The 24,091-nt window shown below is 35.6% G+C and overlaps 1 protein-coding gene across 2 annotated transcripts in view; it reads right to left on the reverse strand.

The window, feature by feature from the left end:
* The window catches only part of MRC1 (mannose receptor C-type 1), a 294,794-nt gene that overhangs the window by 231,756 nt on the left and 38,947 nt on the right, over window positions 1–24,091 (reverse strand). For both annotated transcript variants that reach the window (XM_053713973.1, XM_053713974.1), the window contains exons 3-4: window positions 9,265–9,438; window positions 2,240–2,401 (exon numbers count right to left, since the gene is read on the reverse strand). In XM_053713973.1, coding sequence (XP_053569948.1) covers window positions 2,240–2,401; window positions 9,265–9,438 — 336 coding nt within the window. The remainder of the gene's footprint in view (window positions 1–2,239; window positions 2,402–9,264; window positions 9,439–24,091) is intronic.

The following is a 24,091-nucleotide window of genomic DNA, read 5'->3' on the forward strand; positions in this document are numbered from 1 at the left end:
GCGCTCTGTGACATCGTTTGGAACTTTAATGTAACAGCCCCATTTAAAGTGTAACATAGTTACAACATTCAGTCTTGCCTCTAGGATCAAACACAAAATTCTCACTCTGACATACAAAGCCCTCGACTGCACTGCTCCCCCCTTATCTCAGATACTCTCCCTCACGTCCCCTTCGCTCTGCTAATGATTACCTACTCTCTTCTCTCTGGTTACCTCATCGCCCTCCCGTTTACAGGTCTTCTTCAGACTGGCTCCCATCTTGTGGAACTCTCTGCCTCGTTCCACAAGACTCTCCCCTAGTTTTGAAAGCTTCAAGCGCTCCCTAAAGACTCTACTGTTCAGGGATGCATACAACCTATGCTAACCTTACTTTATACCAGTTCCACTCCTCCATTGCTATCCCCTGAACCCCCTTAGCATGTAAGCCTATGAGTCCAGCTGTTTGTAGATCACCTTCTTAAGAGCTGACTACAACAGTGAAACTCTTGGCAGGGCCCTCTACCCATTTAATCCCTATAATTGTTTTGTTGTACTGCCCCTTTGTTTATACCGCTGCGGAATCTGTTGGCGCTCTACAAATAACCGATAATAATAATAATAATAATAATATGATCACTGGATTCATCACTGCTTGTTATTTCTTGTTTTTATTATCCCTTACCTATGTTAAGACCAAGAGCACAGCAAACCATCACTGGGCCCCAGGGCAAAGGCTGTGATGGGCCACTTATTTCAACATTGTCCTTTCTAGTTGTTTCAATTCAGAAGAAGCTGAGCCAGCAGCAATATAGGAGCAACATGAGCTGTTTGTTTGTGATTGTGAGTCATCCTTCCCCCTTAATTAGTCCACACCAGAAGATATTAACTTGCTTAGCCTTGTGCAAATATGATGGCAGTCTTTTTGCTATGCCGCACACTTGACAGCCAGGTCAGAAGCCCTGTCACCATATTTGTAAAGTGGAATCCATACACTTTTCTTACACTATAAACAATGTATTGCAGGGGGAGGGAAATATATGGGGTCTAGGCTTGATGCAGATAGAGCCCCAACAGGTTCCCTGTAGCAAAACTGATTCTGATTGCAGGGTCAGATGGGCTCCCCATAGATGCAGGCCCAGTCATATTGTGACCTCTGAGACCACATTAATATTGGCCATAATTTAGAGTTATATTATAATTTAATATATTCTTTATTTCTCCATCTGCATTTATATCTTAGTAGTGTCTTTGAAGTCAAGACTATTTATTTATGTTACTGAGCAGAAGGTATAGTAAAACTCAGAATTGTTTTTACATAAAAAAAAATTGTTTGGTCTTTAATTTAAGTCCTTCACTAAGGTTATGCAAAGTGCAGATATCACCTATATACAACCAACAACAAATTCTGTATATTTTTGGTTTAGTAGGGCTATTTAAACTATCAATTTTAGACTATATTTATCATATAATAATTAACATTTTACTTAGTAATTCTTAACCAGGGTGTCTGGTGGCTTCAGCTGAGGCTGTCACACAAAATTATATTTGAGATTGATAAACTTCAAAATTGTTCATATAATCTTTTTAAACCTCCTTTGAAGGACTTCTAATGACACATATAGGGCTAGATTTCAAGTAGCGCTCTAACTGTTGCTCACGAGCAATATCAGGTTTTGCAAGCGTCAGAAAAAGCCCTCGTATTACAAGTTGAAAGCAAATGCGAATGCGAGACCGCAATTGAATTTTTACGTTCATCAGTTAAAACAACTATTAAAATCTTTTGTTTTTTATATTTTAAGAACACACTTTAAGATAACTAATTCTTCATGTGCACCAACCTGACCGCATTAGACCTGAAGCGCGTTATGCATATTTTACATTCCTATGTTCTTCACATAGAATTTTTTTTAATTATTATTTAATATATTGGTATATACAGATATATATTTAAAAATATCTATTTACAAAAAAATAAAATTTTACTGTATGTGAAGAACATCAGAATGTTACATTTTCATAACACCTATGCGGATAGTGCACAAGCAATAAGTGTTAAGTGTTTTCCTTCTGCACTCTCTATTAAAGTTATGGGAAGAATAAGTCAACACATTTGTGATATTTCTTTGTCCTTTGGTTTCACTCGTGTGCAAACATTTTACTTTCAACTTGTAATACACACGCGACCCAACGCACACACAAAGATGAATTCTAGCAAAGTTTGATATAAACTGGTGTATAAGCATATGCTTCTGTCTCTCACCTGTGAGATATGTTTGCTCATGAACCTCTGTTATACTCAGTAAGTTAGAATCCTGCTGTTTGCAGCTTTTCAATGCTTGATGCCATGTGATTGCTGCGTTGGCATTTATTTGGTAAAAAACACCAGTCAGGGGATCCTCGATCCAGGAGTTGTCTTTGGTGGCTATAAAGATAACAAAAAGATTACAAACAAGACATTTAATTAAAATGGGCATAAGTCACCAATATCTATTTACAGCATACAAGAATCTTCTACAAAACTATTAGTTACTTTTTGTAAAGAATATCAAAACATTTCTAGTTCGCTTTTTTTGTTTTATATATTTATTTATTTATTTAGTTGCTTGTTTGTTTACAGCAGAGATGTTTTCTTCTGAGAATTGATTGAAATTATTTGCCAACAAATTAAAGGACCTTTATGTTAAGTAGAACTTCATAATCTACAAATACATAACACCAAGACAATGTAATAGCACTTATTTTGAATTATAAATAAGTAATAGATTTTTTTTACAGCAAATTTAAAATGTAATCCCAATTCCCACCTCCTGTATCATGTGACAGCCTGACATCAGCCAATCAAAAAACAGATATACCTATATACTGGGCACATGGTCAGTAGGAGCTGGTGCCTCAGAAAGTGTGCATATAAAAGATTGTGCATATTTTGATAATGGATGTAAATTAGAAAGTTTTTTAAAAATTGCGTGCTCTATCTGAATCTAGCACTGCAGATTGGAGCAGCGTTTCTACTGGGGACCAGCACTGCTCTGCAAGTCCCAAACAGTATTTCTGCTGTGTGTTTTAAATTAAAAGCACAGTTGTCTAGGCTTAAAATGACATGCTGTAACAGATTAGAGCATAAAACCAGAAGAGGCAGCAGCATAAATTACCACCAAGTTTTATTTGGCAATTTCGCTAAATAAACTTGGTGATAATTTATGCTGCTGCCTCTTCTGGTTTTGTCTATTTCACTGGGTTGCAGAATCCCTGGCAGCGTGCAGTTGGTGTATATGTGTGCTGGACTCTCTTTGACTACAGATTACAGCATGCCTTTTTTTACTGTAATGGCCCTTTAATATGGTGCTTAAAGGAACACTGAACCCCAATTTTTTCTTTCGGGATTCAGATAGAGCATGCAATTTTAAGCAACTTTCTAATTTACTCCTATTATCAAATTTTCTTCATTCTCTTGGTATCTTTATTTGAAATGCAAGAATGTAAGTTTAGATGCTGGCCCATTTTTGGTGAACAACCTGGGTTGTTCTTGCTGATTGGTGGATAAATTCACCCACCAATAAACAAGTGCTGTCCATTGTACTGAACCAAAAAATAGCTTAGATGCCTTCTTTTTCAAATGAAGAAAAAGAGAACGAAGAAAAATTGATAATAAAAGTAAATTCAAAAAGTTGCTTAAAATTGCATGCTCTATCTGAATCACGAAAGAAAAAATTGGGGTTCAGTGTTCCTTTAAATAATTTTCTTTTAAAAACAAGGAGATTCTGAAAATCCATCTACATCTGTGCTTTCTTTAAAAAAGTTAATAAAGGTTAGTAAATTCTATTAATAAATAGTAATAAACAAAATAGAAAGCTTCATATAAATTTAGACTTCTAAAGATACTTTTTAACAATTACATTTCAACCAGGCGCTCACTATATGTGTCAGCAAAAACCTCAGCAAATAATTTTATGCTTGAATGGTAATTAATAATCTTGCTGAAATGCAACTGGCTTATACTGGCAATGTTTCAATCAGTTACATGAAAGCATATGCACTTGAGACCAGTGTAACCGCTAGTTATCTGCTTCAGAATTAAAAAAGGAAATTCTGACATGTGCAATTATTTCTGTTGGTTTGACTATTGTTTATTGTAAACCTTTTCCTTTAATATAATCTCAACTGTTCTGTGCCTATCAGGAATACAGGAAAAGGAAGCAGCTCATTTTTGTTAAAATCTTTTATAAATTGCTGCCTAGTGTGAAGCAAAGTGTGTTTAAACCTTTGGGTCACTTCCTTGGTTTCCTGCGACATAAAAATAACATCAGCTGTCAAATTCCTTTGTCTTTTATTATCTTTTTTTGTCAAGTCAAATAAAATATGTTTATATATCGAGAACATCAGTGAATACCATGAATACTACAACATTTCTTAGAAGCAGTGTTTGAATGAAAATGTTAAGAAAGGGAAACTGTTAATTTTTCAAGTGTTTCTATACTACAATTTGGCCAAATTTAAATACATTTTCAATTGGCCTGACGCACAAATGCACATTTCAGTATTAGAAAACCATAATTTTATAACAATAAAAAATGATATATTGCATAAGAAATTTAGATATTGCACTTTAAATGAATTAAATGCTGAGGCTTTTGCTGAAACACCTAGTAGGCGCCTGTATGAAATTTAATTGTTAAAACGTATCTTGAACTCTAAATTATAATAAAGCTTTCTGGTTTGTTTATTACTATTCATAGAATTTACTAACCTATATTAAAGGGCCATTAGAGAGAAAAAAATGACATGCTCTAATCTGTTAGATAATGTCATTTTAAGACTATTGACTCTAGAATACTGTGTTTTTAATTTAAAACACACAGTAGAACTACTGCTTGGGACTTGCAGAGCACTGCTTGTCCCCAATGGAAACGCTGCTCCAATCTGCAGTGCTAGATTCAGATAGAGCATGCAATTATTAAAAAAAACTTTTCCATATATATCCTTTATCAAAATGTGCACAATCTTTTTAGATGCACACTTTCTGAGGCATTAGTGTCTAGTTAAGACACACTGTGAGACACTGTTTTGGGTGTCTTCTCCAGATTAAACTATGGATAATCATTTTCACACTGTTAAAATGATTAATGAATGACATTGGGTTACAACAATCTTTTTATTATAAACTAATATAATTCAATTTAAAAAATAAAATTGGGAAGGAACATTCCAGGAACCTCTTTTGAGAAAAAGTGTACACTCTACTGACTCAACAGAAAATAGGGCTGGTCTTCATTTTTTTTTCCAGGGCTGCTTTTTATTCCTAGTCATTGGAATAAAAAATTTGAAAAGGGCTCATCAGCAGCAGCCTTTAACATGCGGATGATTATTGAACAATAGGTTGTTATCAACCCCGCAATCATTTACTAGTTTCATTAAAATGTTAAAAATCACACATAAAATATGATTTGTTCACTTTCAAATATAATAATGTGAATGTTTGTTCATGTATACAAACACTCTTTTTTGTTTCTTTTATCTTATAGAGGCCAAAAAATAACTTTTTAGTACAGCAGATGGAAAATCAAACTTCACATTATTAGGAAAATCATTGAAGCAACACAATAAATGCAACAATAATTCTTAGTCTAACACATTAATACAAATTCATGCCTCAAATAGAACAATTACTTATCATGTAAGAAAATGTGTAGTGATGATTTACAAGGAATAAATGTTACAGGTAGTTTTTTGCTGATTTAAACTTTACAAGGAAATAGATAAAGCCAGTCATCCTGATGTCCCTTTGATAGATATATTATGAAAGGTTAATGGCCGGAGCAGATGTTTTCATATCGTGTTAGTACATGTTTAAAAGAATGCAATAAAATGTTCTGTTAATAATTTATTCTGCTGCTCCCCGACATCGTTGCCACTATAATAAAGTTATTAACCCCTATTCCCCCGCACCCCAACATCGCAGACACTATAATAAAGATATTAACAACTATTCTGATGCTCCCCGACATCGCTGCCACTAAAAGTTATTAACCCCTAAACCTCTGGCCTCCCACATCCCCGCCACTAAATAAAACCTATTAATCCCTAAACCGCCAGCCCCCCACATCGCAAAAAACTAAATTAAATTTGTTATTTTTAGTAATTTAGTGTTTGTTATTTTTTGTAATTTTGTGTTTTTTATTTTTTGTAATTTAGTATTTTTTTATTTTTTGTAATTTAGTGTTTTTTGTAATTTTAGATTTAATTTTTTTTAGTAGTGTTGGTTTTTTTTAATGTGTAATTTCGTTTTTTCAATTGGCAATTGTTTAAATTTTAGTATAATAGTTATGTTAGGTTAATTGTTGTTGTTTTGTTTTTTTTTTCATTTCACAGGTAAGTTTTTATTTATTTTAAGATAGGGATATTGTAATTTTAATTTAAAGTTAGGGGGTTGTTAGGTTTAGGGGTTAATAGTTTAATTTAGTTTTTTGCGATGTGGGGGGCTGGCGGTTTAGGGATTAATAGGTTTATTTAGTGGCGGTGATGTGGGAGGCCAGAGGTTTAGGGGATAATAACTTTATTTAGTGGCGGCGATGTCGGGGAGCAGCGGAATAGGGGTTAATATCTTTATTATAGTGGCAGAGATTTTAGGGTGTGGGAGAATAGGGGTCAATAATTTTATTATAGTGGCGGCAATGACAGGGAGTGGCGGAATAGGGGTTAATAATTTGTATTAGTGGTGGCGGTGTCGGAGCGACAGATTAGGGGTTAATAAATTTAATTTAGTGTTTGCGTTGCGGGAGGGCGGCGGAATAGGGGTTAATAGGTAGTTTATGGGTGTTAGTGTACATTTTAATTATGAGTTTTGCGTAACAGTTTTGTTGCGCAAAACTCATAACTACTGCTCTCAGATAGCGGAACGTATCGTGTCTGTATAGGCTGTAATGCAAGCATTTTAGCCTCACCGCATGACTTGTAATACCGGTGCTATGGAAATCCCATGCAAAAACTTAATTTTTTTTGAGTGCGGGATTGACGTTGCGCTACAGGCTAAAATGCTTGCGGTACAGCTAAACAGCCAAACTCGTAATGACTGCGTTATGGTTTTTATGCTGAAATGGCCATTTTTTCAGTGTTAAAACCGTATCTCAAATTTCATAATCCAGGTGATAGTATTTTAAGACATCCCTTTTGGTGCAATTTATTTTTTAATAATGCTTCGAATACAAAATACTGGGGTTTGGCCCGGTGCTGGGCCGTGACAGCCCTGCTGGTGGGCCATGACCCAACATGCCCCCACTGCATACTCTTGACAGGCCCACCACTCCACATATCAGGAATACCAGGCAGGCCTTTCAGAGTGCCATTACACATATGCGAGGGTCCTGGGCATGTAGCGGCAGTATAAATAAAATACAATACATATATATATATATTATGACTCCTGGGCCCTGGACATGTCCGGCTAAAATTTACCGGGCCTTGAGTTCACTGAAATGTTGATGCTTAAAACTGAGGGCGATCTTGTTGCTTTTTAAATGTTGTATTCATTGTAGTTGTGTTCTTTTCTTTTCCTGATGAAATGGCTTTATAGCACTAATAAACACTATGCAAAGGGGGTAAAGTCAGCTCCAGGGCAGCAAAGCATTACTGGTAACTAATGGAACACATCTGGTGAGCCAATGACAAGAGGCATATATAGTATGTGTAGCCACTAATCACCAGCTAGCTCCTATTAGTGCATTGTTGCTGCTTATGATATGTACATATACTTTTTAACAAAGGATACTGAGAAAAACATAGTGAACTTTGAATACAAATTTTAGGATCTGGCCCACGTCTATGAAAATATTCACTAAAACAGGCAAATAGTTTATACTTCATGAACTAATTTTCTTACTGCAAATCATTCAAAATACAAATACAATATCCTAAGAATATCAGATAATGGTGATCAATGAGTGTATGACTAAAGTAAACATTGTCCATATGATGTTTTTTTCTAATATGTAATAGAAACATGCCATGTCAAGCGTCCTAAGAAATTTGATTTTCAGTGTTGAAATCCTGATTTTTTTATATTTATATTATTTATAAATATAGAATTGTTAAATCAAATTAAAGGCAGAACTCAAAATTGCAGTCTCAATCAAAAATATCATTAGGTAGTCCTTGTTGTTTATAGTTCTGGAGACCTTATCTTTTGAAGGATATAAATAAACTAGAAAGGAGAGAGTTAAAGGTACATGGTCTAAAAAAAATTAAACTGACCAAGAAAGATTCTATGACCTTACTGTATACCTCAGAGGAGAGGGGATATAATAGTATAAGAAACCTTCAACTATATTAAAGTTTACACCTATTTTCAAATAACTGCATGTAATAGACACTACTATAAAGAAGAATATGCACAGATACTGATATAAAAATCCAGTATAAAACCTTTTTAAAAACTTACTTAGAAGCTCTCAGTTTATCTCTGTTGAAGAGGTTAGACTGGGATACCCACTAAAAAGAGCTGTGAAAGCAGGAACAGGCAGACACCCCCCTACTTTGCATATGCAAAGACCCATTACACAACCAGGAGTCTGTAGACATCAGTATACATCTAAAATGTTGGGGCTTGGTTAAGAGTCTTAAAATCACCACAATGTTATTTAAAATAAGCAAAACTATTCATTTTTACAAAAACACTCCCAGATGGGCTATATAAATAGATCATCTAAAAACATTTAGACAAAGAAAATCTAGTTTACAATGTCCCTTTAAGGGATGTATTAAAGAGAATGATAATAATATTATTTAGAAAAAAAGGAACAATAATCCCATTAGGTGATAGAAGGTTCAAAAGTTATTTATTTTCTGTACACAGTAGGTTTTCTTATTCATGAAAGGGACATCCAATTTAAGTTATGGAACACAGAAAAAAGTTTTTAAAGTACCTTGATTACAGCTAAGACTACCCTGAAGTTTAATAAAGCCAACATTTCAGAAAAAGATATTGATACGTTTATAGAATTTCTAGTTTTTACCTCAACTTGCTATTTTTGATTCTGTGTGGTCTGTGAGCATAAGTCTGACATCTGCATTGTCTATATCCTTTAATGGAACTAGAATTTTACATTTACAATAGGCACATTTAATAACAATTGAATTTTCACTGATTGACTGGGTAACACAACAATAGGTGTGCCTGACATGTACTTTAATACCTTCTTGCTTTAATGGTATCATAGCTAGGAACCACAAAAACTGTATCATATTTTATATTACTTAGTGAATGAGCAGACTTATGTATGCATTACTTACATGTTGAAGGGCAGAATCCATATAACTGATCTTTGCCATAATCTGCAGATGTCGCACACCAGTACTTTCCATCAGATCTTCCATCCAGTGTACAGTCTGCATACCATTTATTGTTGTATTTAAAGGGGAATACACAAGGCTGACCATTGGCATTTCCATTTAATGTATACATATCTGTAGAAACAATCAAGTAAAAAAAATGTTTATAATGTATTGATAGAATAGGGCTAATGAAAGTCACAATTATGGATGGATCTCTCAGTAAAGCAACTTTGTAGAAACTGTTTGACTAAACAAAGGAGTTTTTGACAAACAGACTATGAATGTGAGGTCAGAGCAAGGGTATGCAAATGCATTTTCACTCAAAAAAGATATACCACTATATATACAAAATAATATTTTAGCAAGATATTCTCCTTTCTGTTATATATATATATATATGCTATAGGGATGAGGCAATATGGTGAAGGAAAGAACAAGGGCTGGGGAGTGGAGGAAGGAGAATGTTATAAGAGAGAAAAAAATCACAAGTAATAAGTAGCCTAAGACAATCATTTTATGGTGGTATGCAAACGGGAGCTATTATTAATCTTGTATTAAATTAAATTAAATTCAATCACAGTGCATTGTATACACATTTAGCAATCAATATAAGCGCTCTGATCAATAAGCATTAATGATTAACTACAGTATTTTCAAAGTATCAAGCTAATAAACATACAGAAGATCCTCACTGGATGAAAGCATGAACTCAGCAGTTAGATAAATCAATTATATGTATTATTTATTGGGAAACAAGTATATATTGCTGTAACTGGTATTACCAATTCAGTCAGCGAAAAGTAAATTGAATAAGCATAACTTAAGGATATTTGAAATTTGAGATATAACTATTACGTTATATCTTATAAATGGGAGCATGCTATAAAAAGCATCAACTTAATATAATAGTAATTGCTATAATAGTAAGAATCGCTAATAGTCTAATAAATACAGAACTTCCATTAGTTTGTCTGGTGTTATGACATTGTAGATCAGTTGTGTCAATATATTTAATATTCAGAGCACAGCAATTATATAAATGTATTTAAATTAGGCATTTAACTAACTTAGATTCATGGGGCTCCATTTATCATTTGCCAGACATCTGGGGTCCGCACTCATCATTGAACATTCTGCCCCATGCTCTTGTGCAGCCAACCAAGCGTGAGCAGGGCTGTCAATCATCTCGATTGCAACAAGATGATTTAACTTCACTTGAGGTGCCATAAAGGCTAACATTAACTAGCGTTAAACGCCTGCTCGCATGAGCCTGAAACAGTGAGGCGCCAAAGCTACATCCATAGCTTAAAGGGACAAGAAACCCAACTTTTTTCTTTCATAATTCAGATAGAACATGCAATTTTAAACCGCTTTCCAATTTACTTCTATTATCTAATTTGCTTCATTCTCTTAATATCCTTTCTTAAAAAGCATATCTAAATTGGCTCAGTAGCTGCTGATTGGTGGCTGCACATAGATGCCTTATGTGATTGGCTCACCCATGTGCAATGCTATTTCTTCAACAGAGGATATCTGAAGAATGAAGCAAATTAAGCAATAGAAGTAAATTAGAATGTTGTTTAAAATTGTATTCCCTATCTTAATCATGAAAGAAAAATATTGGGTTTCATGTCCCTTTAATAAATAGGGCGCATAGAGTTAGCTCCAGAATTGTCCGTCATGATACCAGACTGTAAGCAAAGGAAAGATCATTAACTAAAACGACTGACCTAAGAGAAAGAACAACCACTTTAGAATTGTTTTTTTGGACTATAGAGGGTTTTTGGTGCTATCTCATTATAGTTTTCTATGCTATTTCCTGTGGTTGGGTTACAGAATAAGCAACAAGGTAATACCGTTGTATAATATTCAAGCCAACATGTAACCGGCAGGAGAAGTGGAAGCCAATTTAGCTTTATCTAAATAATTAGCCACATTTATGAAAGCTGTCTATTTACATTTTCTCAAGATGTATGAAGGATTACAAGTCAGAACAGTAGTTCCTGTTCATATTAATACCGCTATGTTTCTTGACCCTTCTTTAACACTTACAACAAAGTCCTTTTGTGGTGTGCTTAACCAAAAAACCCCTTATATCTCTTAAATAGGGAGCTGACCAAATCCCTCCCCTTTGGTTAATGCACGCCACCCAGCCCAGGTGTGTTCCAGATAAATATACTTAATAAGCTAGAAAGCTTTACACTGTGTAGACATGAATTGCTGCAGTGTGGAAACTGGTTAGTGTTAGGACCAGTCTAATATGGGACACCTTGTAAGTGGTGACTGGCTTAGCAGAATATGATCATATTGTGTGACTAAGATCCCATTTCATTTAAAGGCATTTTTTACAGCAAAAAATTTTTGCAGCATAAATATAAGTCAATATTGTTGTGAGATGTTAATCCTAAGTTTATTTGAACTATGTAAGTATATTTAGTAGATAGAAGTATATTTGTTTTTGCAGCTCAAATATAAGCCAATATTATTGTGAGATGTTTATCCCAATCTTATTAGAAGCTATGTAAGTATATTTGGCAGACAGAAGCATATACACATATGCCATGAAAGAGTGGACTTAAGTGGTTGGATGTGCACCAATACTTTTTGTTGTTTTGTAATTGTTTTGGTCACTTTGGTAGCACTCCCACAATATGTGTGTTGAGATTAAACAGTCCTTTTGTGGTGTGCTTAACCAAAAAAAAAACCTTTGTTGTATCTCTTAAATAGGGAGCTGACCAAATCCCTCCCCTTTGGTTAATGCACGCCACCCAGCCCAGGTGTGTTCCAGATAAATATACTTAATAAACTAGAAAACTTCATACTGTGTAGACATCACTTGCTGCAGTGTGGAAACTGGTTATGGTTAGGACCAGTCTAATATGTGACACCTTGGTGACTGGCTTAGCAGAATATGATCATATTGTGTGACTAAGATCTCATTTCATTTAACCCTTTGAGTGCTAAGCACTTTCCCACCTGGGTGATAAGCTGTTTTTAAAGGTTTTTTTAGTTTATATTTTTAAAAATATATATTTTTTTACTTTTTTTTTATTTTTTTTTAGATCCCCAAGACTTACACTGTTGGAAAGGTTAGGCGATTACCTTTCCAACGGTGGGTCTTGGGGGTCTGTAGCTGCTTAGATGCCTGAGATACAGGCTTCTAAGCAGTGTGCCCCCTGCTCCTATATTTAACATTGTTAATGTTAAATAAAGTTGCGCAGTGACGTCATCGCGCTATTGCGCGTGACGTCACCACGCAAAATGGGAAGCCCCAGCGATGCCTGGCATTATGCAGCACTGATCGCCAGGGTGGGAGCGGGTGGGAGCGGGTGGGAGCCCCAGATCTCCCTCAAGTTGGGAGAGTGCTATTGATGGCTCTGAGCTGTCATTAGCACCAGAGTGGGAAACTGTTGTAATATTTTTCTTATGTTTGTAAATATTTTTTTATTTTTTGTAACTTAGTTCTTTTTTAATTTTTGTACTTTAGATAGTTTATTTCATTGTAGTTATTTGTAGGTATTGTATTTAATTTATTTATTGATAGTGTAGTGTTAGGTTTAATTGTAGATAATTATAGGTATTTTATTTAATTAATTTATTGATAGTGTAGTGTTAGGTTTAATTGTAACTTAGGTTAGGATTTATTTTACAGGTAATTTTGTAATTATTTTAACTATTTTAGCTATTAAATAGTTCTTAACTATTTAATAGCTATTGTACCTGGTTAAAATAAATACAAAGTTACCTGTAAAATAAATATTAATCCTAAAATAGCTATAATATAATTATAATTTATATTGTAGCTATATTAGGGTTTATTTTACAGGTAAGTATTTAGCTTTAAATAGGAATAATTTATTTAATAAGAGTTAATTTATTTCGTTAGATTTAAATTATATTTAACTTAGGGGGGTGTTAGTGTTAGGGTTAGACTTAGCTTTAGGGGTTAATACATTTATTAGAATAGCGGTGAGCTCCAGTCGGCAGATTAGGGGTTAATAATTGAAGTTAGGTGTCGGCGATGTTAGTGAGGGCAGATTAGGGGTTAATAACTTTATTATAGTAGCGCTCAGGTCCGGTCGGCAGATTAGGGGTTAATAAGTGTAGGTAGGTGGAGGCGACATTGTGGGGGGCAGATTAGGGGTTAATAAATATAATATAGGGGTCGGCGATGTTAGGGCAGCAGATTAGGGGTACATAGGGATAATGTAAGTAGCTGCGGTGTACGGAGCGGCAGATTAGGGGTTAATAATAATATGCAGGGGTCAGCGATAGCGGGGGCGGCAGATTAGGGGTTAATAAGTGTAAGGTTAGGGGTGTTTAGACTCGGGGTACATGTTAGAGTGTTAGGTGCAGACGTAGGAAGTGTTTCCGCATAGCAAACAATGGGGCTGCGTTAGGAGCTGAACGCGGCTTTTTTGCAGGTGTTAGTTTTTTTTTCAGCTCAAACAGCCCCATTGTTTCCTATGAGGGAATCGTGCACGAGCACGTTTTTGAGGCTGGCAGCGTCCGTAAGCAACTCTGGTATCGAGAGTTGAAGCTGCGTTAAATATGCTCTACGCTCCTTTTTTGGAGCCTAACGCAGCCTTTATGTGGACTCTCAATACCAGAGTTATTTTTATGGTGCGGCCAGAAAAAAGCCGGCGTTAGCTTTTCGGGTCGTTACCGACAAAACTCTAAATCTAGCCGTTAATAAGCTAGAAAGCTTCACACTGTGTAGACATGACTTGCTGCAGTGTGGAAACTGGTTAGTGTTAGGACCAGTCTAATATGGAACCCCTTGTAAGTGGCGACTGGCTTAGCAGAATATGATCATACTGTGTGACTAAGATCCTATTTCATTTAAAGGCATTTTTTACAGCAAAAAATTTTTCGCAGCATAAATATAAGTCAATATTGTTGCGAGAGGTTAATCCCAATATTATTTGAACTATGTAAGTATATTTAGCAGATAGAAGTATATTTGTTTTTGCAGCTCAAATATAAGCCAATATTATTGTGAGATGTTTATCCCAATCTTATTAGAAGCTATTTAAGTATATTTGGCGGACAGAAGCATATACAAATATGCCATGAAAGAGTGGACTTAAGTGGTTGGATGTGCACCAATACTTTGTGTTGCCTTCTTTAACACTACCTGACAAGTTTATAGGGGACATATGCACTCCATAAAGCAGTTGATTCAATGGAGACAAGAGAAACAGGTTACTAAATATTATGCTTTAGAATGTGTGGGGGGATTGGTTGGAGTTAGAAAATGACAGATACTGTGCCCTTATGTGAGTCACAATAAGTATATTTTATACCAATGTTATATAATAATTTTTACTCACTGGGATAAGTATCTGTTGTGGATTCTGAGAGAGCAGAACTAAACAACTAGAAATACTAATTGTACAGAGAATACATTTAGAATTGATAGCAAAGAATTCCACAAAAGTAGTATTGTTATTAACTCCAAATGGTGAATTGGATATAGGATTACTCTATATATTAAAAAGTTCCATGTCATTCATACTTTAAGTTTTTATTCATTAAACTAGGAACAAACATTCACACAGTAGTAGCCAGAAAAAAAGTTAAAAACACTTAAGCCCAGTCAGAAATAATTATAGATTCACTAAATAAGCCAAAATTATTAATCAACATGGGCCCACAAGAAAATAATCAAGAGTAAACTAAGCCCTTACAATCCGAGGGCTGAATTACTTTTAAGTATTAACTCATAATATCAGTGGGCACCATGTATCAAGAAGAGTTTAAAGGCATTAATTCTTATTTGAACTTAAGCAAGCAAGTTTAAAAGCGACAGACAGGAGAGACACAGCTGCTCCTGCTGGACCCCTGACGCGCGTTTCACAGAACGCTTCCTGTGTGTCATGACAGTGTGTAGGTGTGTCCCTGCTTCAACATACATTTTTGTGAATTTAAAAAAAAAATTGGTTTCCGACTTTCTGCCTGCCTGCTAGGCATATCACGTGGTTGACACCTAGTGGGTCACAGATCATCTTAACCTATTGGCGCAGCTCAGCGGGAACTGAAACTATTCCCATTGCCGGCTTTGGCAGCACATTGGCTTGTGACTGCACGTGTAGTCTCCTCAATCGACTCGTGACTGCATGTGTAGTCAGTGAGTGGTACAGCAGTGTGTTTGCAGCACAGGCAGTGGTCAGTCAGACTCGCAGAACTCTCAGCGTGGCAGCTTAAACGCTGAGCTGAAGTCAGAAGTCAAAGTGTTTTGTTTTTTTTGCAGCTAGCTCCCAGTAGTGCATTGCTGCTCCTGCTCTTGATATATGAATAGGAAGTGTAAGCTTAAAAATGCTTGATGAGGAAATGCGAGTGTCTTTATCTAATATTCCGCTAAAATTCCAACACAGAAGAAACTATGCCCTATTCAACTTTATGCAGCCAGCAAATAAAATTTTGCTTAGTAAATAAAAAGAATATTCCACTGACACTTGCCATAGGTCCTAAATATAAATCTAAAATGGCTTCCACCACTCCTTATCCAGTCACGCTTACCTTACCTTACAGAACTTTAATAACAGAAATACATATAACCTAATTTCTATCCCATGTCTCCCAAAGGCACACACACTCCTTTCACTTGTGCACTATTGAACGCCCTCTCTATATGCAAAAAAAATCACCTCTTTTCATGACCTGTTCATCTTCAATTCCCTTAACCTCTTGGCCCTCATCGAAACCTGTCTCTCTCCCTCAGACACAGCCTCCCCTGCTGCTGTATCTTATGGTCGATTGCACTTCAACCATACACCAAGGCCTGACAAAAAGCAAGGAGGCAGTATTGGCATCTTTCTCTTTCTCACTGCTACACTTTTCAATACATACGCCCAATTCTTACCTCACATTCTCTTCCTTCAAAGTGCATACTATTTGTTTATTTTCACCCCATCTGTCTGAGTTGCTCTTATTTATCACCCCCTAGGCCACCCACCCTTTTCCTTGACCCCTTCACCTCATTGATACCTTATTTCCTCACCTGTTACTCACCCACCCTCATTCTAGGGCATTTCAATATTCCCATTGATAACCATTGCTCCTCTGCCGACTTGTTGAATTACAAATTTATGCTGCACTCCTACTCCACCCCCTCACCTTCTTCAATCAAAAGTACTTTGCATCTATCATTTAATCTATGCCTTACAATCCTAAGCGTCTTTTCTCCACTTTGAATACCCACCTGGGCCTTCCTTCTCCTCCCATTACCACTACTCTCACATCACATGACCTTTCAACACATTTCAAAACTACAATTGACTGCATCAGACATGAAATAAACTCCTACCACAACAACAACATACCCTCCTCACAAATCACTGCAAACTTTCATAATCAGCCTACCCAAAACTCAGCAGTTTCCTCCTGTTACAGAGGAGGTGGTTTCTTCCTTCCTTTCATCTTCCCATCTTATTACCTATTCCCCTGATCCTATTCTCTCACAACTGCTATCTTACCTTTTCCCTACTCTTACACCCATCCTCACACATTCTCTAATTACAGCTATTCATCACTTGATCCAACATTCCATTGCAACTATCACCCAATCTCTCTAAACTTTTTGAGCGGCTTGTTTATAGTCGTGAGAAGTCTTCATCCAAGCCGGGACAAGTGGTCCTCCAGACGGGCAGAAGTCTTAATCTAGACGGCATCTTCTATCTTCATCCATGTCTTCATCAGATCCAATCAGCCAATAGGATTTTTTCAAATTTAATTCTGAGTGGATGACATCACTTAAAGGAACCTTCATTCATCGGGTAGTCGTCGGCAGAAGAGGAGGCTCCGCGCCGGATGTCTTGAAGATGGACCAGCTCCGCGCCGGAAGGATGAAGATAGAAGATGCCGTCTGGATGAAGACTTCTGCCCGTCTGGAGGACCACTTCTCCCGGCTTGGATGAAGACTTCTCCCAGCTTCATTGAGGACTTCTTGCTGCTTCGATGTGGACTTCCCCCAGCTTCGTTGAGGATGGATGTCGGATCTTCAAAACTGTAATTGGATCTTCAGGGGTTAGTGTTTTTTAAGGGTTTAATGGGTGGGTTTTATTTTTAGGTTAGGGCTTTGGGCAGCAATAGAGCTAAATGCCCTTTTAAGGGCAATTTCCATCCAAATGCCCTTTTCAGTGCAATGGGGAGCTTAGGTTTTTTTAGTTAGGTTTTTATTTGGGGGGGTTGGTTGTGTGGGTGGTGGGTTTTACTGTTGGGGGTTGTTTGTAAATATTTTTATAGGTAAAAGACCTGATTTCTTTGGGGCAATGCCCTGCAAAAGGCCCTTTTATGGGCTATTGGTAGTTTAGTTTAGGTTAGGGTTTTTTTATTATTTTGGGTGGCCTTTTTTATTTTGATAGGGCTATTAGATTAGGTGTAATTAGTTTAAACATCTTGTAATTTGTTTTTTATTTTCTGTAATTTAGTGGGGGGTTTTTGCAATTTAGCTAATTTTATTGAATTTATTAAAATTGTATTTAATTTAGGGAATTTATTTAATTGTAGGGTTAGGTTAAGTGTTTGTGTAACTTAGGTTAGGTTTTATTTTACAGGTACATTTGTATTTATTTTAGCTAGGTAGTTAGTAAATAGTTAATAACTATTTAGTAACTATTCTAGTTATATTGTAGCTAGCTTAGGGTTTATTTTATAGGTAAGTATTTAGTTTTAAATAGGAATAATTTAGGTAATAATTGTAGGTTTTATTTATATTTATTTTAATTATATTTAAGTTAGGGGGTGTTAGGGTTAGGGTTAGACTTAGGTTTAGGGGTTAATAAATATAATATAGTGGCGGCGACGTTGGGGGCGGCAGATTAGGGGTTAATAAATGTAGGTAGGTGGCGGCAATGTTAGGGACGGCAGATTAGGGGTTAATAATATTTAACTAGTGTTTGCAATGCGGGAGTATGGCGGTTTAGGGTTTAATATGTTTATTATAGTGGTGGCGACATTGAGGGTAGTATATTAGGGGTTAATAACATTATGTAGGTGTCGGCAATGTTGTGGGCAGCAGATTAGGGGTTAATAAATATAATGTAGGTGTCGGCGATGTTGGGGGCAGCAGATTAGGGGTTCATAAGTAAAACAGACTGTAGACAAAGAGAGAGAGGAGAGGGTAGAAGAGACCTCAAAGAAACAGTCGAATTACTACAAAACCAGGGCAGGGAATCGGAAAAAGAAATATGTGTAAAAGACAATAATGTTTTGAATTTGTCTAGTGTACATCTTACTGCAGTGGAACAAAGAGTATTGTCTAAAGGGTTGAATTTTGTCCCCTCTCAGCATTTTAATCTGTTCAACACAATTGTGGATATCAATAAATTTGTGCGCAAATTAATTTTGCGTAAACATTTTATTAATGCTGAGTGGGCACAGGAAGGAACCAGTAATTTGATGAATACACAAATGGAGAATACTGTTAATCAAGATGATATGACTTTTTCTGATATCTGTTGTGTTACTGATTTACAGGAACTTTTAAATGATAATGCTGTGGATACTGAGGGTCAGATAACAGAAGGTAATATCAACCTGAGTAAATTCAAGAAAAAAAGTGAGTTTTACCCTGTACATTCCAGATCTAGTGCTGTGGAGATTTTTCAAAAGGTGGTTGAGGACAAACTTAGGATACTGAATAGTGCACCTAAATGTAGTAAAATGAATTTGTCCTTTAAGGAAAGAGCTGCCTTAAATAAATTGAATCAAAATGACACCATCACTATAAGACCCTCTGATAAGGGGGGTAATGTGGTGGTCCTAGATAGGGTCAACTATATTAAGGAAGCTAATAGCCAGTTAAAGGATAGGGAAGTATATATAAGGTTAAAGGATAACCCTACATCTAATTTTAAGAAAGAATTGGTTGGTCTAGTTTCATATGCTAGATATAATAACATCATAACTGAGGCCACTAAAGATATGTTGGTTCCTGAACACCCGGTCACTCCTATATATCATTATCTTCCCAAGATATATAAGGATATTGTTAACCCCTCAGGGCATCCTATTATAGCTGGCATTAGCTCTTTGAATGAACCCCTTTCAGATTTGGTTGATAGTTTTTTACAACCTATTGTTAAGTCATTACCCAGCTTTATACAGGACACCACATCTTTACTGTTAAAATTGGAAAAGGTGGAATGGAAATCTAATTATAGATTTCTAGTTTTGGATGTGGCTTCCTTATATACTTCGATCACACACGTTAAGGGACTACAGGCAATAGATTACTTTCTAAATAATAAGAGTAACTTCAACCCAGCAACTAAACAGTTTTTGTTAAACTCCATTGAATATCTTCTGTCTCACAATTTTTTTATGTTCGATGGGGGTTTCTATCTCCAGAGACGTGGAACTGCTATGGGGGCCAAATTTGCCCCCTGTTACGCCAATCTCTTTATGGGATGGTCGGAGCTTTTCCACGTCTTTGGGGATAGAAACCCCTATCGGCATAACATTATATTTTTTGCCAGATATATAGATGATCTTATATTTATCTTGGACTGTGCAGATAGCACAGTAGAAGAATTTTGTACCTAACTCAATGATAATGACCATAACATCAGATTGACGGGTGAACAAAGTTCAGACAAAATTGATTTTCTGGACATTACCGTTTTTGGCAATGTAGATACAGGGACTATAGAAACTGACCTGTATAGAAAGGTGACGGCAGGAAATACTATTCTGGATTTCAACTCCTGTCACCCAAGACACACCCTTTTGGGAATTCCTAAAGGCCAATATATTCGGGCCAAAAGAAACTGTACAGATGAAAGTAATTATAAAAAGCAAGCAGACATTATAACTCAAAGACTGAAAGAGAGAGGATATAATGAGACTACACTAAGTAAAGCTCGAGAAGAGGTAGACACCATACCAAGGGACACATTGTTACATTACAAAAACAAAAACAAAAATAAGAATAAAGATTATTTGACAATTGATAAACCTAAATTTATCACGACTTACAGTCTTGAATATAATAAGATCTGTGAAATAATTAAGGAATCGCTACCAATTTTGTACACTGACCCAATCCTTAAAGGGATAGTCAGTGAAGGCTGTCACTTTATTTCTAAAAAAGGGAAAACCATAGGTAATTATGTATCCCCCTCTGATCTACCAAGAACTAAACAGGACTGTTGGCTCAAACAGAGAAAAGGTTTTTTCAAGTGTAGACACAGAATATGCAAAACTTGTGAATCTGTCAATGAAGGTGAATTTTTTACCTCTACCAATACCGGAAAAGTACATCAAATCAAGTTCTGCATAACATGTGCTACTACCCATACTATCTATCTCCTGACATGTAGGGGGTGTTCCAAACAGTACGTGGGGAGGTCTAAAAGACCCCTAAAAGATCGTTTCTTGGAACATGTACGTTCCATAGAGGATCCTGACTCTGACACTCCCATTGCGAGACATTTCAAGACTTTTCACAATTCTGATACATCATTACTATCCCTGCAGGGTATTGATCATGTCCCGCAATGGAGAAGAGGTGGTAACAGACAGAATAAACTTAATCTAAGAGAGGTTTATTGGATATTCACCCTAAATACATCTATGCCCTATGGTCTGAATTTTAGAAGAGACATAGATCTCTGTATATAGGGATATCTATTTGATAACAAATTTATGTGCTGAATGCACATTGGTATATTGTAATTAAATCTGAGTAATATATATTTGAGGTCTTGAGCAAATATAAAAATTATAGGTATTTAGTGATAATTGTCACTACTTTAGGTAGTTTAGCCTTTTCAAGTATTAATTTGTGACCTCCTAATGTTTACTATTACTATTTTTGATTTAATATATATACCAGTTTCACTGTATTTCCTTATTAAATATTTGGTTGGATTATATATTTATATAATTTGTATAATTTTCAAGAGGGAGATAATCATACATTATGTTTAAATTTATCTAGACATTATACATCTTTAAATTTTCATCACAGCTGTAGCCTATTTAAGTGGAAGGCAGCTGCTGCTCCTTTAAGCAGTGAACAAGTGCTTGGCAAGCACGAAACATGTCTGCTGCATAAGGAGCGCAGCTTTCCTCCCTTTTGACTTGTATTGTATTATTTTATCTGAGTCCTGGTCGGTTTGTGCTGTGCCTTAGCTGAACTGTACTGTGCTTTTTGGTGTTTTTAATGTGCATGACAATAAAGGAACTTTCTACTCTTAACCGGCATTGGAACTACTACTTTTTTGTATAAGTATAATGTAGGTGACAGCGATGTCCGGAGCAGCAGATTAGGGGTTAATAAGTATAATGCAGGTGTCGGCGATGTCTAGGGCAGCAGATTAGGGGTTAATAAGTGTAAGATTAGGGGTGTTTAGACTCTGGGTTCATGTTAGGATGTTAGGTGTAAACATAAAATGTGTTTCCCCATAGGAATCAATGGGGCTGCGTTACGGAGCTTTACGCTGCTTTATTGCAGGTGTTAGACTTTTTCTCAGCCGGCTCTCCCCATTGATGTCTATGGGGAAATCGTGCACGAGCACGTACAACTAGCTCACCGCTAACTTAAGTAGTGCTGGTATTGGAGTGCGGTATGAAGCTCAATTTTGCTCTACGCTCACTTCTTGTCTTTTAACGCCGGGTTTATAAAAACCTGTAATACCAGAGCTGTAGGGAAGTGAGCAGTGACAATAATGTGCAAATTAGCACCGCACCCCTCATACCGCAAAAAATCTGGCCGTAAGATTCTCATCCACTCCCTTATCATTTCCCGCCTTGACTACTGCAATTCTGTCTTCTCTAGCCTCCCAAACTACCTCGTGTCCCCACTTCATTCCATCATGAATGCCTTTGCCAGCCTCATTTTTCTTAAGAATTGCTCAACATCCGCTATACCTCTTTTCCAACACCTCCACTGGCTTCCCTGTGGAGGTGGACTCTAACATACAAAGCCCTCACCAACACTGCACTCTTCTATATTTCTTCCCTTGTCTGCAAATACTCCCTAATTTACCCCATCCGTTCTGTGCAAAACCTACTGTTCTCTTCATTTACACATATAAACACACATATATTCACCTCATATATTGTATTTTATTAGTTTTAGTATTATTCATTGAAGTTAAAGTGACATAAAAATGCAAATAATCTATGGGGTTGATTCCAATCCCAATATATATATGTCTAAATATAAATATATATACAGTATATATGTGTGTGTATGTGTATATACATATGTTTTTATTTATTTATATATATATTTATATATATATATATATATATATATATACATACTGTATATATATATATATATATATATATATATATATATATATATATATATATATATATGTACATAAATAAACACATATATACACATGTACACACACACATATATATATATATATATATATATATATATAAAACAATAAACACAGGCTTGCACTCCCTGGTCATTACAATCTTTTACTGTGACTAATGTGAAACTTTGTCCCCGAAACGTCACATTTATCACAGTAAAAGATTGAAATGACCAGAAAGTGCAAGCCTGTGTTTATTCTTGGATGTACTTATTGCTAGCACCCTGGCAGCTGTATGATGAGTGAGAGTGCACATCTTTCTAACCTGTATATATATATATATATATATATATATATATATATATATATATAGAGAGAGAGAGAGAGAGAGAGAGATGTATTTTTTTAAATATATATTCATAAATATATCTGTATATATCTATACCTGTATATATGCATATAGATATATAGATATAAATATATGTTTCAGAACATTCTTCTTTTTTGCAACACCGTATGACAAAGCTAATGTTGCAAACACTGCTGCCATAGAGTACTAAAGACATGTGCACACTCTTATGAGCCTACCTACTTACTCTTCAATAAAAGATATCTAGAGAACTAATCAAATTTGATAACAGGAGTAAATTGGAAAATTGTTTAAAATTGCATGCGCTATCCAAAGCGTGATAGTTTAATTTTGACTTTTCTGTCCCTTTAACACAGCTTTAATTTTTTTTAGTGAGTGCTTTACATTGAATAGATAGGTAGCACAGAGTGCGTTATTATTGCTCATATTACAAGTGGTGAGTTAAGTTTTGCACTTGAGTATAAAATAGCAATAAATAGTGCTGGAAGAACACCCATAGAATTCTATTATGTCAGGAATTTAGCGCGTCAGTGCTATCCGGCATCCAGATGTTAGTGAGCAATAGACTTTTGTTCAAGTGCTAATATATTATTTTCAAATTGTAATATGAGGGCAAATATAAAAGTACTGTAGACATAACATGAGTGGTATTAGAACTATAGAGCTTTAGAGTTTTTGCACTTTTACACTCCATTTGTAATCTAGCCCATAGGGTTTATGAAGTGAGATAAAGTTTCACAATATCGTGGTGGCAAAGTAATGCAAATTCCACTAACGATGGTTTATAGAAAACAAGGATGAGAGGGAGATACGTTTTATTTATTTATTTATTCATTCATTTATTTGAATTTATGTAAAAAGTATTTGCTATCTTCTAGAAATCCATTAGAGAGACATTAGATGAAATAAATCTTTCATGGTTATGAAAGAGGAGCAATTGCATATGTAAAATTTTTATTTTAGAATGATATAGAGACTAGCTGGAAATGTACATAACTCAAGAACAAATGTCTACAAGAAAACCATCATGTTTTTATTCAAATACTTTATTTTAGATATGGTGAAGAAAACATGACTTTAATGTCCCATTAAAGGGACATGAAACCCAAAATGTTTAGTTTATGATTCATTTAGA

The sequence above is a fragment of the Bombina bombina genome, chromosome 5 (genome assembly GCF_027579735.1).
Source record: "Bombina bombina isolate aBomBom1 chromosome 5, aBomBom1.pri, whole genome shotgun sequence".
NCBI lineage: Eukaryota > Metazoa > Chordata > Amphibia > Anura > Bombinatoridae > Bombina > Bombina bombina.